Here is a 16,848-nt window from a genome sequence, read left to right on the forward strand (position 1 = left end):
GATATTCAGAAAGTAAGAGATTTGGAAAGAAATCTCCAGGTTTTTTTTTAGAATGGCAATCATTTACACTGCAAAATCAAACTGGTTTTGCATTGTAAATGGTTGCTGCTTTAAAAAACCTGGAGATTTGTTACCAAATCTCTCACTTTTTGAATCTCTCATCCTAATAAATCTCCCTCGGTGATTCTATCACATAATCTATACCAGTGGTCGCCAACCCGTCGCTCGCGAGCTACTGGTAGCTCGCAGTAGCGATCCGGGTGGCTCGACCACTCTGCGCCCCCCTGCCCGTCCCTCCATCGCCCGCCGCCTTCCCCAATCACCTCTAGCGCCTGACAGGGTGCACAGCGCTAGGCGCTCCCGGCACTTCCGGGTAGAGCTGCAGCGCTATGCTTACTATCAGATGCTAGAGGTGAAATATTACCTCTAGCGTCTGTCCCCCCCCCCCCCCCGCTCAGCTGTCCGTCCAGTCATCTCTGCTCCCGGACACTCCGCTTCCCCCCAGCTATTCTGCTCCCCCCACAGGCTACGGTGCCCGGACACTCCGCTCCCCCGCAGCAAGAGGCGAGAGGCTTAAATGTTAAAACAGCCGCTGCCCAGACCAGCAGACAGGCATCAATTACAGCTGCTGGGCATCCTCCCTCTGTCACTGTAAGTGTGTGCACTACATGTTTGGTGTCACATGTGTATGTCTGTGTTCTATATATGTGTGTGCATTTATGCATGTATATATGTATGTATTCTATGTGTGTGTATGCATGTGCTGTGTGTGTATATATGTACAGATGGGTCAGGTCCCATCTTTGCAGGGGATGGCGCTGGCGTCGCCAGCCGCCATCCCCCGCCAGCGCCATGGCGATGGTGAGAAGGGGACGCGCGCGCACGAGCGGCGCGCGTCCCCTTCCGACGGCGCTTCCATCCGTTCCCCCGGGTCCCCGCCGGCTTGCCGGCGGTAACCCGGGGTCCCCGCCGCCTGCCCGCACCCCCCCTAACCCCCCCTAACCCTGTCCGTCTCCCTGAGGCGGAGACGGACAGGGTGTAGTACCATAAAAGTTAAATACGTTTTAAGGAGCATTTTTTTAAATGTTTTTAGAATTTAGATAATGAAAGGTGCAAGGTTGGTGAGGGGGACGGAAAGGTACAGGGGGGACAAAGAGATGCAGGGGGGACAAAGAGATGCAGGGGGGACAAAGATGCAGGGGGTACAAAGAGGTGAAGGAGTAATGGGGGGACAGAGACATGCAAGGGTTACTAGGGGATGGAGAGGTGATGGAGAAGTGCAGGGGGGAAAGAGAGGTGCAAGGGGGACGGGGGCTGAAGGGGTGCAGGGTGGACGGAGATGTGCAAGGGTGATGGGAGTACGGAGAGGTGATGGGGTGACATAGTCGTCCCACCTCGACATGCCGTAATCTGATCAATACTGTATTGTGTTGAAAAATGTCTCTATGGTCCATAGAGAAATATTTCAACACAATGAAGTATTGATTTGATTACACCAGACTCCAGAGACATATATCCCCCATGCCACCATAGTGGAAAAAATGGGGGACATGGCCTCGCAGGAGTACCACGGTAGTAGGTCATGCCCCTAATTTCGGGCAGATGTCCCTTCTCTAACTACAGTGTTGGGAGGTATGTATGCGGCATATTGGACATTGCAGTGTGTGGCATATTGTTTCGGGGGCATTGTGGTATGTGGCATACTGTGTCGGGCATTACAGTGGGTGGCATAATGTGTAAAGGGCATTTTTTGTTTATTAGGCAGATTTCTTTTTTTTTTTTTTTTACTTTAGTAGCTCTTCAGGCGGTTTATGTTGTCTCGAGTAGCTCCGGCCCCAAAAAAGGTTGGAGACCACTGATCTATACAATCTATCACTATACCATACTTCTCAACTACTGTATGCCAATTTTCACGGAACAGTCATTATTTTTGTGACTGTCCTGCATCTCGCTTCCCAAAGATTTTGGCGTGTATGAAAAAAAATTCTGCAAAGTGAGAATGCTTTCCAAAATAGAAGTGCTAATACTATAGTTTATTTTTATCAATCAACAAAAGGCAAAGTGGATGAACAGAAAATAAATCTAAATCAAATCAAAATTGATACTTGATTTGAAGGCAAAGGATGGTCACACCAAATGTTGGTTTTGTTTAGATGTCTGTTCATTCACTTTGCAATTTGTTAATTAATAAAAATTAACTATTAAGGCCCCACTACTCTAGGGACCTTATTCTGGTTTGTTCAGTCCTAATAGAAATTTCTGTGCATGCGCTGGGTGCGAACGGCACCACCAGCATGGGTGGGGGGCATGGGGCGGCGGCCAGGGGACGCGCCCATGGGAACGCCCAGCGTTTCATGGGTGTTCCCATGAAGAAGCTGGGCGTTCCCATGGAAATAAAGCAGTGACGCGGCTGCCGGGGTTGGTCAGCTGACCGGATGTCATCTGCCTGCCCTGTTCCCGTACAGGAAACATGCAAAACTAAGGAATCAGATAGTGTATTAGTTTTGCATGCTGCTTCCAAATAAATTAATGGGGGTAACACCAAAGTACCAGATCCTGTGCTGTAACATTAAGTACTGCACTCGACTGCAGTCACAGTGCAGGAGCTAGCACTGCGGCCAACACAGTCACTGGCGGCATCCAGCAACTCAGGGACACCAAAAAGGTCAAGCCAACAAATCAAAACCCTTTCTCAGTGAGGCTATGTCCCCTCCCATAGAGACCACTCCCCTTTTTGCCAGGACATGCCTTTGGCACACCTATTGCTTCCTGCTGCTTCACAGGGTGTCAGCGAGGATAGTGATGTCTCTTATACACTACAATTTATATACTGATGCTAGAGGAGGCGCCCATACCAAAAACATCTCCTGCACGCTAGCGCTGCATACAAAGAGAAAGTACCATGGCCACATCGCTTGACTGAAGATTACTTGGACTGGCAGTTAGAACTCCTTTGTTGGGTTAAGGAAATCTGTATCCAAACACGCAGACCCCGGGCCTGGGATATTTTGTAAAATAGGCCCATAGCCACATGTGATGAGGTCACACCTAATGCCAACTTGTGTGTAGCTATGTATATGTCCGTATATGAGGCTAACACTGTGTAAATGCCTCTGGGACTACTGTCTTGGTAATGTATGAACAGTGCAATTATCGGACTGTTCAGCAATCTCCTAGCTGGATGATAAGTGCACTGTGTATAGATAGCTCCCAGGGCAGATAGTCAATCTGCCAGGAGATTGGCTCTCAGCATCTGAAATGTCCCTCAGTCCCGCCATGTGTAGTAAATGCTGTGTGTACAGAGATCATCTGCCTATCTGCACGTAAAATGCATCACGCCATGAAAGTAAATGTTTATATTGGAGCTATAATTGTCTAGTGTGTATTCAGGAAATGTGATGTTTTCAGGATTGTCATGTAATAGGTATACTGGTCTTCATACCTGCCACAAGCCTCTAGGTGTAAGGATTTATCTTTCACTGATATAGTGGATGGTACGTTCAGATGAAATTCAAACCTCTTCCGTACTAAAAGAAATAGAAACAGAATTTACAGTTAGATGCTGTAGAAAATTATGGCTTCTGAATGACTATAGAGAAACAAATAATATTAGGACAAATGGCGAGTTATGTTTTCCTTATCAACAAGAGAAAAGGGGTTTTTTTTGCAGTCGCACAGAAATAACAGTTTAAATTGTAAAAAGGTGGACCCTCTTATTGCTATTAACTTCAATTTGTATAATGCACTCAAAGGTTGTGCTACCAAAGACACTAAACCGTTAATAGAGTAGGAGACAGGAAATAGTGTCTTGTGCTGGTGCACCAAAAGAAGGACTTACTGTAACTCTTAAAAGTTTTTAAAGGTATCATTTTAAAAATAGTTGCAAATTAAAACCAAACAAACTGACACATAAGGGGAAATTTACTAATATGAATTCGTAAAAAATAGGTGTATTCGTAGGCAGAAATACACCTATTTTTTACACATTTGTATTTTTGGGATTTACTATCCCAAAAATACAGCAATTCGTATTTATAAAGATGGCACATTCGTATTTGTATTTATCAGTCAGATCCGTGCAGGCTTTAGTGTACAAAAAAAAAAAAAAAACAGCACCAGGCTGAAAGAGCCGGGCCGGTAATTAAAAATCAGGGAACCCGACAAATAGGGGTTCCCCGATTTTTACCAACCAGCCCCAGGCTCCTGGTTCGGGGCTGGTTCCCAAAATACGGGGGACAAAATGACTAGGGGTCCCCCGTATTTTAAGAACCAGCCCCAGGCCAAACCAGCCAGCAGGGTAATGCCACAGCCGGGGGGAGACTTTTTATACAAGTCCCCCAGGCCAAAGCATTCTGCCCTCTGACCAGTCAGCCTGGCCAGGGGCCCTGGGGGAGTGGGGACCCCCCCAATAAAGGGGTCCCCCCCATCCAGGACTTACCTGACCAGGTTGAAGCCTGGTGCTGTCCTCGATAACAACATAAAATAAAAATGATATCAATCCTCACTTAGGGCTTTATTCTGATCGGATCGGTGAAACGTGCGTACGGTCCGTCACACCGTGCGTTTCCCATACGCTCACGGTGAGCGTAAGTCCGCCCACAGAACAGCCGCACACGGACGGTCACAAACACCGACAATGGGAAGTGGCGTTCACTTGAGCCTACGCCACCGTGCACGGACGGATCTCCCTCTTAGCCACCGATACCTGGCGTACATCTGAGCGTACGCCACCGTGCACGTTCGGGTCTCTAGCCTTTTTCAATGGAAAACTCAGCGTGTGCACAGTGGCATACCTTTCACATATATGAGCCTCTAAATATTCCCTTTCAAGCTTAATTATGACAATTACTTAATTTGTCCCAATTAAGCTCATGATTGTTTTCTATTAACTAAATTGTCTACCTTAATAAACACCCTAGTAAAACAACATCTAATCGTTATTTTAATATATATTTTGTCTGTTCTAACCTGACATTTTAAAGACTATCTATGTGTCCCCACATTGCCTTTGTTTTTTTTTAAAACATTCTTGGGGGTGTTTGTGTGGTACTCTTTACCTAGCACGGTGCCCATCGCGGCCGTCGGTGGCATCGCATGCGGCCAAAAATCGCATGCGATGCGACCGACGCGATGACCGCGATTTTACATAGGGAACAATGTTAAATGGCCCAATTGACCTGATTTTACATAGGGAACAATGTTAAATGCCCCACAGACCCCAAATAGCCACCCTGAAGTGTGAAATGGCCCCCCCAATTGTTAACGCTACTCCACGATCAACGTGAACCCGAAGCGTGGCGAGCGCAGCGAGCCCGCGAGGGGCGGCAGTACGCGTCCTCCGACCTTTTCATACCCCCACTATCCACGTCGGCGTGGAGTTGAGAATAGAAAGTGTGGCAAGCGCAGCGAGCCACCAAGCCCGAAGCGTGGCGAGCGCACGCGGATACCTGTGAAGCCCGCGAGGGGACGCGGATACCTGTGAAGGTATCCGCATGCGCTCGCCACGCTTCGGGCTCGCCACACTTTCTATTCTCAACTCCAGGCCGACGTGGATAGTGGGGGCATGAAAAGGTCGGAGGACGCATACCGCCGCCCCTCGCGGGCTCGCTGCGCTCGCCACGCTTCGGGTTCACGTTGATTGTGGGGTGGCGTTAACAATTGGGGGGGCCATTTCACACTTCAGGGTGGCTATTTGGGGTCTGTGGGGCATTTAACATTGTTCCCTATGTAAAATCGGGTCAATTGGGCCATTTAACATTGTTCCCTATGTAAAATCGCGGTCATCGCGTCGGTCGCATCGCATGCGATTTTTTGGTCGCATACGATGCGACCAACGCGATTTTTTTCACTTGTGATGCCTACGATCAAAATCGTGGGCGCCGTGCTAGGTAAAGTGTACCATTTGTGTTACAGTGAAAAAGTTGACACATGTCGACTTCTGTGAATTGAGTGTCCTGCTTTTTAAAGTATACAGAAATACTTTCTGAATGGGTGTAGATGATTATAAAATAACTACCTTGACATATATAAGCAGGTCTTAGAATGAATCTTACCTAAAATTAAACCAACCTTTACATGTTGGGAAGTGTAGAAAGATATGCTTCCAATGTGTTTGAGGGCTGTGTGTGGCTTGCAGGTAGTGAAAAGTGGATTTTGGTCCTACCTGTAAAATCCTTTTTTCTGAATCCATGGTGGACACTGGGACAGTGGTGTGGGTAGAGCTTCAGCTACAGGCACCAAGGAGATTAGATTTCTTTGAGTGCAGCCCAGGCTACTCCTCCTCCACGCCCCCTACAGGCTTCAGTTTGTTCAACAGCTAGCCATAAAGGAACAGGAAGAGAAAGAGAAAAAAGGAAACCATGCAACCAGAGGGAGGAAAAAAGGTTTCCGAATGAACCCCCCCCCCCCCCCCCCCCCATTGCCAGCACTGTGAGTGAGGGTGGGCGCCCAGTGTCTCTAGCCTTTTTCAATGGAAAACTCAGCGTGTGCACAGTGGCATACCTTTCACATATATGAGCCTCTAAATATTCCCTTTCAAGCTTAATTATGACAATTACTTAATTTGTCCCAATTAAGCTCATGATTGTTTTCTATTAACTAAATTGTCTACCTTAATAAACACCCTAGTAAAACAACATCTAATCGTTATTTTAATATATATTTTGTCTGTTCTAACCTGACATTTTAAAGACTATCTATGTGTCCCCACATTGCCTTTGTTTTTTTTTAAAACATTCTTGGGGGTGTTTGTGTGGTACTCTTTACCTAGCACGGTGCCCATCGCGGCCGTCGGTGGCATCGCATGCGGCCAAAAATCGCATGCGATGCGACCGACGCGATGACCGCGATTTTACATAGGGAACAATGTTAAATGGCCCAATTGACCTGATTTTACATAGGGAACAATGTTAAATGCCCCACAGACCCCAAATAGCCACCCTGAAGTGTGAAATGGCCCCCCCAATTGTTAACGCTACTCCACGATCAACGTGAACCCGAAGCGTGGCGAGCGCAGCGAGCCCGCGAGGGGCGGCAGTACGCGTCCTCCGACCTTTTCATACCCCCACTATCCACGTCGGCGTGGAGTTGAGAATAGAAAGTGTGGCAAGCGCAGCGAGCCACCAAGCCCGAAGCGTGGCGAGCGCACGCGGATACCTGTGAAGCCCGCGAGGGGACGCGGATACCTGTGAAGGTATCCGCATGCGCTCGCCACGCTTCGGGCTCGCCACACTTTCTATTCTCAACTCCAGGCCGACGTGGATAGTGGGGGCATGAAAAGGTCGGAGGACGCATACCGCCGCCCCTCGCGGGCTCGCTGCGCTCGCCACGCTTCGGGTTCACGTTGATTGTGGGGTGGCGTTAACAATTGGGGGGGCCATTTCACACTTCAGGGTGGCTATTTGGGGTCTGTGGGGCATTTAACATTGTTCCCTATGTAAAATCGGGTCAATTGGGCCATTTAACATTGTTCCCTATGTAAAATCGCGGTCATCGCGTCGGTCGCATCGCATGCGATTTTTTGGTCGCATACGATGCGACCAACGCGATTTTTTTCACTTGTGATGCCTACGATCAAAATCGTGGGCGCCGTGCTAGGTAAAGTGTACCATTTGTGTTACAGTGAAAAAGTTGACACATGTCGACTTCTGTGAATTGAGTGTCCTGCTTTTTAAAGTATACAGAAATACTTTCTGAATGGGTGTAGATGATTATAAAATAACTACCTTGACATATATAAGCAGGTCTTAGAATGAATCTTACCTAAAATTAAACCAACCTTTACATGTTGGGAAGTGTAGAAAGATATGCTTCCAATGTGTTTGAGGGCTGTGTGTGGCTTGCAGGTAGTGAAAAGTGGATTTTGGTCCTACCTGTAAAATCCTTTTTTCTGAATCCATGGTGGACACTGGGACAGTGGTGTGGGTAGAGCTTCAGCTACAGGCACCAAGGAGATTAGATTTCTTTGAGTGCAGCCCAGGCTACTCCTCCTCCACGCCCCCTACAGGCTTCAGTTTGTTCAACAGCTAGCCATAAAGGAACAGGAAGAGAAAGAGAAAAAAGGAAACCATGCAACCAGAGGGAGGAAAAAAGGTTTCCGAATGAACCCCCCCCCCCCCCCCCCCCCATTGCCAGCACTGTGAGTGAGGGTGGGCGCCCAGTGTCCACCATGGATTCAGAAAAAATGATTTTACAGGTAGGACCAAAATCCACTTTTTTCTATCATACCAATGGTGGTCACTGGGACAGTGGGAAGTCCCAAAGCTGTCCCTTTACCGGAGGGAACGCACCTAAGCTGCACTGAGGACACGGCACCCAAAATCAGAAACTGCTGTGGCGAACGTGTCAAATTGGTAAAAACTAAGGAAAGTATGTGACCAAGAGGTCACATGACACAGCTGCTCTGCAGAGGTCTCCTGCCGAGCCACCCAACTGGGTTCTCCTGCGCGAGTAGAATAGGCCTGAAGAGACAATGGAACTGGCATATGCGAAGACAAATACGCCTGTTTGATAGAGAGGTGCCGCCAGCGGGCCCAAGTTTGCTATAACGTCAGGCCGCATGAAAAACCACAAAACAAAGCATTTGAATGCGCATGGCCGCATCAAACAACACAAGCATTTGAATTGCTGATGTCTGTAGTTCGACCAACGGAGCCATAGAGCTCTGACAACAGTTAAAGAACAAAGTTCTGGAGAGTCCTCTGAGGGAGAAAAGGCTGGGAGTACGATTTCCTGATACATATGAAATCGAGCAATAACTTTAGGTAGGAACTCCATGCGGGTACAGAAAACCGCCCTATCAGGACAAAAACCACGATAAGGAGAAACGTGTGATAAGACTTTTTCAAGAGAGTCACTTGAAACCACAGGATCCAGGGGGTCCAATGGAGAGCGCTGGAAGGCCGACAATACTAATGGCAGGCCCCCAGGCTAGATAGGCGGCACAAAGGAAGACTGTATATGACGCAATTCCTGGAAAAAAAGGTCTGGGTCGGAATCCTTTTGGCTCGCCCGCCTTGAAAGAGGACGGAGATTGATGAACCCTGTACCTTGAGGAAGGCTAATCTCAAGGCCAGATCCAGACCGAACCGTAAAAAGCCAATGCCCTAGACAAATAGAAGTCTTGTGGTTTTAAAACCCGTAACTGAACACCAATGGTAAATGGTTTGTCACACCCGATAATAAATTCGGGATGAGGATGGCGTTCTTGCCGTGATCACGGTCGTGACCACCACAGAAGGAAGACCCTTAGTCCTCAGGAGTTCTGTGTCAAGAGCCACGCCGGTAAAGCCAACCTGGGAATATCCGGGTGCAGGTACAGACTCTACAATAGCACCTCAAGGGAAGCCGCTGGGGAGGCTCCACGGAAATGGCGAGGAGGTCTACCAGCCAAGCCATCTGAGGCCAGTATGGGGCCAGGAGAAAAGCCACTGCTGATTCCTGCTTGAGTAGGGCCCCCAGGTGGAACACGTCCACCCGAGAAAACGATCAGGGGGTGGACCAGAGACCACAAGGAACGTATCTGAACTCTGGTGTTAACTCTGTGATGCTGAAGCCTGCGATTAAATTATGAGGCCCCAGTGATCCATTAACAACTGGAAAATGTCCTTGTAGAGAGCCCACTCGCCTGACTGAATGTGTCGGCTGAGAAACTCAGCTACCCCATTTTCCACTTCTGGGATGTGTACCACAGACAGTGCAAGAAGATGGCGGTCTGCCCAGTAAAGGATCGGAAGCACTGCTCTCATGGCGGCCATGCTCCCGGTCCCACCCTGGCGAATGATATATGCCACTGCCATGGCGTTGCTCAACTGGCCTCTCTCTGTCTCGGACAGAACCAGGCGAGGGGCACAGGTCAGTGCCCGAAAAGGGCTAGGAGCTCCATAATGTTTATGTTGAAGCCTGGCTTATTCTCTAAACAACCAAGCCTGCAAGGAGAAGCTACAGAGGAAAGCTTCCTAACCTCTAAGACGCATTGGTCCTTTCAAGTGTCCAGTCTGGAATGGAGAACTGACTTCCCTTCCAAAGGATTGGAGGAATGAAACCACCAAAGAAGAAACTTTTTGGGTTTCGAGGTCTATTGGAGAAGGTCAGTTTGTCTGTGAAGAGTCTCTGGAGACCGCGCTAAGATTAGTAGGTTGTCCAGATATGGCAATAGATTGACTGCCACAGCTCGCAAGAACCCTGCCATGATGGCTATGACCTTGTTAAAAACTCACGGGTCCGTTGACAGTGCCAAAGGCAAGGCCGTGAATAGATAATGGTGATCTTGGACCGCAAAGTGAAGGAATCGCTACAAACTACCACATCCTGAAAGCTGCTTCGGGTTGCGGATGGGCCGTAAGAACTGTCCAGCTTCTTCACGAGGAACAGGTCCGAATAAAAAACTGTCACGCTGAGGGGAAGGTACCATTATAATGATGTCCGCTGACAGGTGTGACTGTATCTACTGAGTACGCATGCACTATGTGCATTGAACCAGGTACTCAGAGTACGAGTTGCGGCCCATTACATGGCCACGACGCCTGGTAATCAGAACCAGTCTATTTGATAGACTGAAAACTAACACCGAAGCAAATGCTCTAGAATAGGATATACTGTACTTCCACTAGGTGGAGAGATCAGCAATAAGGCACAGTTATTGTAAACGTTTCTCCCTCTAGGGAGGAATGACCGAACCTTAGGTAGCATGACCAATGTTCACAAAGCAGACTAGACACTATAGGGAGACCCAATCCCATCTTGAATTTTTCCGCTGCTTCCAGAGGAGATGGGGAAAAGTGTATAGAGCCATCCCAAGCATTATAGCTAAAGGGGCCTTAAGTGCCTGCCCAAGTCTTAACTGCTGGAACTGAATCGCTGCATCCTGGCAAAGCATATATTAGTAATGCTCACCCAAAGGGGCCAACTGTCCCTTGTGAGTAACTACAGAATGGGCAGTTTATCGTCCAACTAAAAAGTAGCATACCACATGTGTGACATGTCCTTTTTATATATTACTATGTGCAACATAGGAACATATAATCCACAATGCATTACTCTGTGTAGTCAACAGAGCAGACTAGCATAGCCATAGTACATCACATACTCTGTGTACTCTTGGACAGCAGTATACCTCATCTGCAGTACACCATATATTACTTGTGCACTACAGGATAGCAGTGAACTTTTGACCCTTTGCTGCTGAATCTGTTTATACAAATATTCAGTACAATTCACAGCAGCACATGCAGGCAGGGTAAGCAGACTGCCTTAATAAGCCCCTGTCCTATGCTATCCACCCCTATATGGGGGAGGAACAGAGGACTGTAAGACTGACAGGTATATACTGTGTATAAGAACAGTTTACCAGCCCACTAAGGTAAGCATGTGGCTTGCAGTCAGGCATGAACTGTGTATAACAGTATGCCAGTACACTTAGGTAAGCATGTGGCTTGCAGACAGGTATATTCTGTGTATAAGAACAGTATAGCAGTACACTTAGGTAAGCCTGTGGCTTGCAGACAGGCTTACCTTACAAAACTTGTACCTTACAAAACTTGTAAAGGGGTAATCAAAGCAGCTAAATTTTATATTATGAGTGCATAGCCACTGAAAGCAAAACCAACCCAAAGAAGTTTTTTAAATACATAAATAGTAAACGTTTAATTAAGGAAAACATAGGCCCACTAACTGATACTAGTGGAAAAAGTGTTACTGAGGACAAGGGAAAAGCAAAACTGTTAAATGAGTTCTTCTCATCAGTATTTACTAAGGGAGAGCAGACTGTGGAACGAACATTTACCACAAACGGGACAAATAAGCCAGATCTCATTGTGGATTTCACGCCAAAGGAAATAGTACTGAGGCTAAGCAAACTCAAAACAAATAAATCACCAGGGCCAGATAGGATTCATCCGAGGGTATTAATGGAATTAAGGGATGAACTAGCTACCCCCCTACATTATATCTTTAGCAAGTCACTATCGTCAGGTATAGTACCAAAAGATTGGCGAATAGCAGAGGTAGTGCCAATATTCAAAAAAGGAAGATCCCGCTAATTACAGACCCGTTAGTTTAACATCAATTGTGGGTAAACTATTTGAAGGATTTTTAAGGGATGGTATCCAGGAATATTTAGATCATCACTGTCTACTCAGTACTAACCAACATGGGTTCGTGAAAAATCGTTCATGCCAAACTAATCTACTAGGGTTCTATGAAGAGGTTAGCAAAAACCTCGATAATGGAAATGCTGTAGATGTGATTTTCCTAGATTTCGCTAAAGCATTTGATACTGTCCCACACAAGAGATTGATTAATAAAATGGAGAACCTAGGATTGGGTGAAAATATCTGCAGATGGGTAGGGAATTGGCTATGTAATAGAGAACAAAGAGTGGTTGTGAATGGTGACGTATCAGATATGATACCGGTACTAAGTGGAGTGCCCCAGGGTTCGGTTTTGGGGCCTATTTTGTTTAACATTTTTAGTAACGATATTGGGATAGGGTTACTCAGCAAAGTATCCATCTTTGCGGACGATACAAAACTTAGCAAAGTCATCAAATCATCAGATGTCACCATGCTTCAAAATGATCTTGCAATTCTAGATGAGTGGGCAAAAAAATGGAAGATGAGGTTCAATGTAGATAAATGTAAGGTTATGCACCAGGGGCGCTGGAACGTTTTTAGCTTGGGGGGGGCAAGATATAATCTCATTTTGGCGCCCCCTAAATTGCTATATGTTACCCCCGGGCGCTATACACACTGGCAGCGGCAGATACACGTGGGCATTATACACAGGGCAGCGGCATATATGCATGGGCATTATACACAGGGCAGCGGCATATATGCGTGGGCATTATACACAAAGCAGCGGCATATATGCGTGGGCATTATACACAAGGCAGCGGCATTTACGCATGGGCATTATACACAGGGCAGCGGTATATACACGTGGGCATTATACACCGGGCAGCGGCATATACATGTTCTACCCTCTTGGTACCAGGGAACTTTTAGCATTAATTGCCCCATGGGCAAACTCACGATTAGGTAGTTCACACTGGATCACGGCAGACGGTCGGCTGCTTCTGCTGCAGGGCAGTGGCTGGTTACACTGGAGATGGGCTGTGGGTCTGGCACCCCTGCTGGAACAGCTGGCTTCTTTCCTTTACTCTCTCTCTTCCTTCAAACAAGGCCAGTCACGCCGAGGCCCTCAGCTCGGTCTCCCTCTGACACTGATGTGCAGTGCATTCTCCCCTCGCTTCAGTGGGTGGCTGTTAGGTAGCGGGGTCACCGCCCTCCCGCTCTTTGGATGCGGCTGGTGGAACTGGGCACTGAGGGTTCTCTCCTCCCTAGCCACCTCTCAGTGCGTGGCCGGCGGTGCTAATACATACCCTCCAACATCTGAAGGGCAGAAATCGGCACACATTTAGAAAGGGGGTGTGGCCACATGTAAATGGTGCGTGGTCACGGTTAATTTGGGGCGTGGTCATGCCTCCTTTCCAAATGTGTACTGGGCTTTTTTTTTTTTTATAAGGGGATACTCTTAACTTTAGGAGCACTTTAAGTGCTGTTGGGGCAAATTCCTTTAATGTGACGTGCTGCAGCTCAGTCTTATGACATGTGATGGCTGCTGGCATATTAAATAATGAATTTATTTTCAATGTTCTGCCTACAATAACTTATGAATAATCTTTTTTTTTTTATTTTAGATTATTCATAATATTTTAGGCAGACGATTGAAAATAAATGCATTATTTAATGTCAGCAGCCATCACATGTCATAAGACTGAGCTGCAGCACGTCACAAGAATGAGAAGAGATTTATTTAAAAAAAAGTTTAACCTACAGTATGTGCTCCAGCCTCCGGCCGCCGCTGGCTGCACCTGATGACCCGGGTCCCGCGGCCACTGTATTCCACGCTGTGTAACAGAAAGAGAAGAGATAGCTGAAGCAGCTGCCAGCTATCTCTTCGCGCCCGGCGATGCTACTCGGGGAGGTCAGCGGGGGACACGCTGACGTCCCCGCTCTGCCTCTCAGCCTCCCTCTCTCCGTCCCCGCTCTGCCATTAACCCCTTCTCTCCTGGGGCTTACATAGGCGGACGGGCGGGAGGCTGGATCAAGCTTAATCAGCCCACCGCCCGCCCGCCTATATTACTGTTTAATCAGCCGCCCGTCCGCCCAGCTGCTTTAGCGCCTCATTAATTTTGGGGGGGGCAAGCTGCCCCCTCGCCCCCCCCGGTCCGGCGCCACTGTTATGCACCTTGGGAGACACAACCAGTGTGCAAGTTACAACCTTAGCGGAGAGAAACTGGGTAATTCCATACTTGAAAAGGATCTAGGAGTCCAAATAGACAGCAAACTAGGATGTAGTGCCCATTGTAATGTAGCTACAAAAAAGGCCAACAAAATTCTGGCATGTATTAAGAGGGGAATGGAAACTAGGGACTCAAGGGTAATTATGCCACTATATAAAGCATTGGTGAGACCTCACCTAGAGTACGGAGTACAGTTCTGGGTCCCACACTATAAAAAGGACATCATAGAATTAGAAAAAGTCCAAAGGCGAGCAACAAAGCTTATTAGGGGAATGGAGAATTTAAGCTACGGGGAGAGATTAAGCAATTTGGGACTATTTACATTAGAAAAGAGACGTTTAAGGGGGGACATGCTCAACATGTACAAGTATATCAAGGGCCAATATAAGGAACTGTCACACACCCTATTTTCTACTAGAAAGGAATCTAGGACGCGAGGGCATGAGTATAGATTAGAAGAAAAAAGATTTCATTCAGCTAGTAGAAAGAATTTCTTTACGGTCAGAACAGTCAAACTCTGGAACTCTCTTCCCAGAGAGGTGGTAACGGCTGGCTCATTAAATGCGTTCAAGGCAAAGTTGGACAAACATTTACTGGAGAAAAACATCCATGGGTACAAATAAGAAATATAAATTGTCTGTAAAATACAAGAACCTACCAAATCAGCAATGGATATCTATATACCAGGTTGAACTAGATGGACGCAAGTCTTTTTTCAGCCTTACCTACTATGTAACTATGTAACTATGTACTGTGTATAAGAACAGTATACCAGTACACTTAGGTAAGCCTGTGGCTTGCAGACAGGCATGTACTGTGTATAAGAACAGTACACCAGTACACTTAGGTAAGCCTGTGGCTTGCAGTCAGGCATGAACTGTGTATAACAGTATGCCAGTACACTTAGGTAAGCGTGTGGCATGCAAACAGGCATGTACTGTGTATAAGAACAGTATACCCGTACACTTAGGTAAGCATGTGGCTTGCAGTCAGGCATGAACTGTGTATAACAGTATGCCAGTACACTTAGGTAAGCGTGTCGCTTGCAGACAGGTATATACTGTGTATAAGAACAGTATACCAGTACACTTAGGTAAGTCTGTGGCTTGCAGACAGGCATGTACTGTGTATAAGAACAGTACACCAGTACACTTAGGTAAGCCTGTGGCTTGCAATCAAACATGTACTTGTGCTTTAGAAAGAAAAAGTGTAAGTCCTAAGTGCCCGTGGCAACCGGGGACCCAGGGCCGGTGCTACCTGCTCAGCACAGCCTGCAAAGCAGGTAGGCACCGGCCCTGAGAGGCGCTCCCTCCCCTCTGACCTACTGCTTCTGCCAAGTGCCGTACCTGTATGGGTCACCTGGCTCCTTCCTTGTCCTCTAAGAGACCACCGCATGCAGTGACAGTGGAACGGCGTTACCCTTCTGCCTGCACTATATACTATATATCCTACTCGGCGGCTCCTCAGTCAGACTCAGGCACGCTATATAGTGCAGCCTGCAGAGCGCCGAGCCTAGTACACAGAGAGGGAGTGCCAATCAGCTCCCCCTCTGTATCCAAAGCTCGGCGCTCTGAAGGCTGCAGTGCAGTGTGCCTGAGTCTGACTGAGCCGAGGAGCCCGTTGCCGCCATGTGTGAAACAGTGTGTGCAGACAGGAGGGTGACAATGTGCCACTGTCACTGCATGTGAATGAGGAAGCACAGAGGGTGCAGCAGTGGGTACTGTATATACATGTATGTATGTACATACTCCAAAATAAACGGTATGTACCCCAACAAAGGGGGAGTGATGACAGGAGTCAGGATATCACTTACACAGGGCAAGAGGGGAACATGGCTAACATAAGGGAAAGTGGGGATTTCACTTTACTGGGTAATGGGAGCAGCACCAACCAAGCAGTAGAGGGGGAGATCGCTAGGCACATATAAACATACATGTTATCATGATGTATGTAATATATGTGCTGGATCGATACCCCAGGGATCGCCAGCGCCAAGAGCATTGCGCGCTGCAGGAGGGAATCACCATAAGCCATTATGCACTGTTAAGCCCGCCACTCTGGACTACACAGCGCTGGTAATCCCTGGGGTATCTATCCAGCACATATATTACATACATACAGGGCTGGAGCTACCATTGGGCAGCTTTAGGCAGCTGCCTATGGTGCCGGCAGCTAGGGGCACCTCTTCCGCCCAACATTTAAATTAAGTATATTGGTGGGGGCTACCTCTTTTTTTGTCTCAGCATTATTCTTGATAAAAAAATTGGTGCCGCTGGTGGGAAGACACTGGCCCTGATGCTGCCACTCATTGCTTAGCGCCGCCCACTCCTCAACAAGCGATGGTAGCGGAGACCAGTGCATCTGCTGCAGTGGCGCTAAGCAGTCAGCATCAGCAGCTGGGACCAATGTCTCCCCACCATCCAGCGGCAGCAGTGCTAGGCAGTCAGTGGCATCAGAAGAAATCAGCACCTCCCCACCTGCGTCAGTGGTGGCACCAATAACCAGAGGGTGACAGCAGCAGGAATCCGCCCCTGCTAACCCGGCCA

At 47.6% G+C, this 16,848-nt stretch overlaps 1 protein-coding gene across 1 annotated transcript in view; it reads right to left on the minus strand.

Annotated features, from left to right (window-relative positions):
- LOC146009234 (alpha-2-macroglobulin-like) overlaps positions 1-16,848 on the minus strand; it is a 213,705-nt gene that overhangs the window by 143,440 nt on the left and 53,417 nt on the right. The window contains exon 7 of the mRNA XM_083149395.1: positions 3,443-3,527. Within this exon, the coding sequence (XP_083005521.1) occupies positions 3,443-3,527 (85 nt within the window). The remainder of the gene's footprint in view (positions 1-3,442; positions 3,528-16,848) is intronic.

Source organism: Crinia signifera, chromosome 6 (assembly GCF_055691185.1).
Source record: "Crinia signifera chromosome 6, ASM5569118v1, whole genome shotgun sequence".
NCBI classification, from domain to species: Eukaryota; Metazoa; Chordata; class Amphibia; order Anura; family Myobatrachidae; genus Crinia; species Crinia signifera.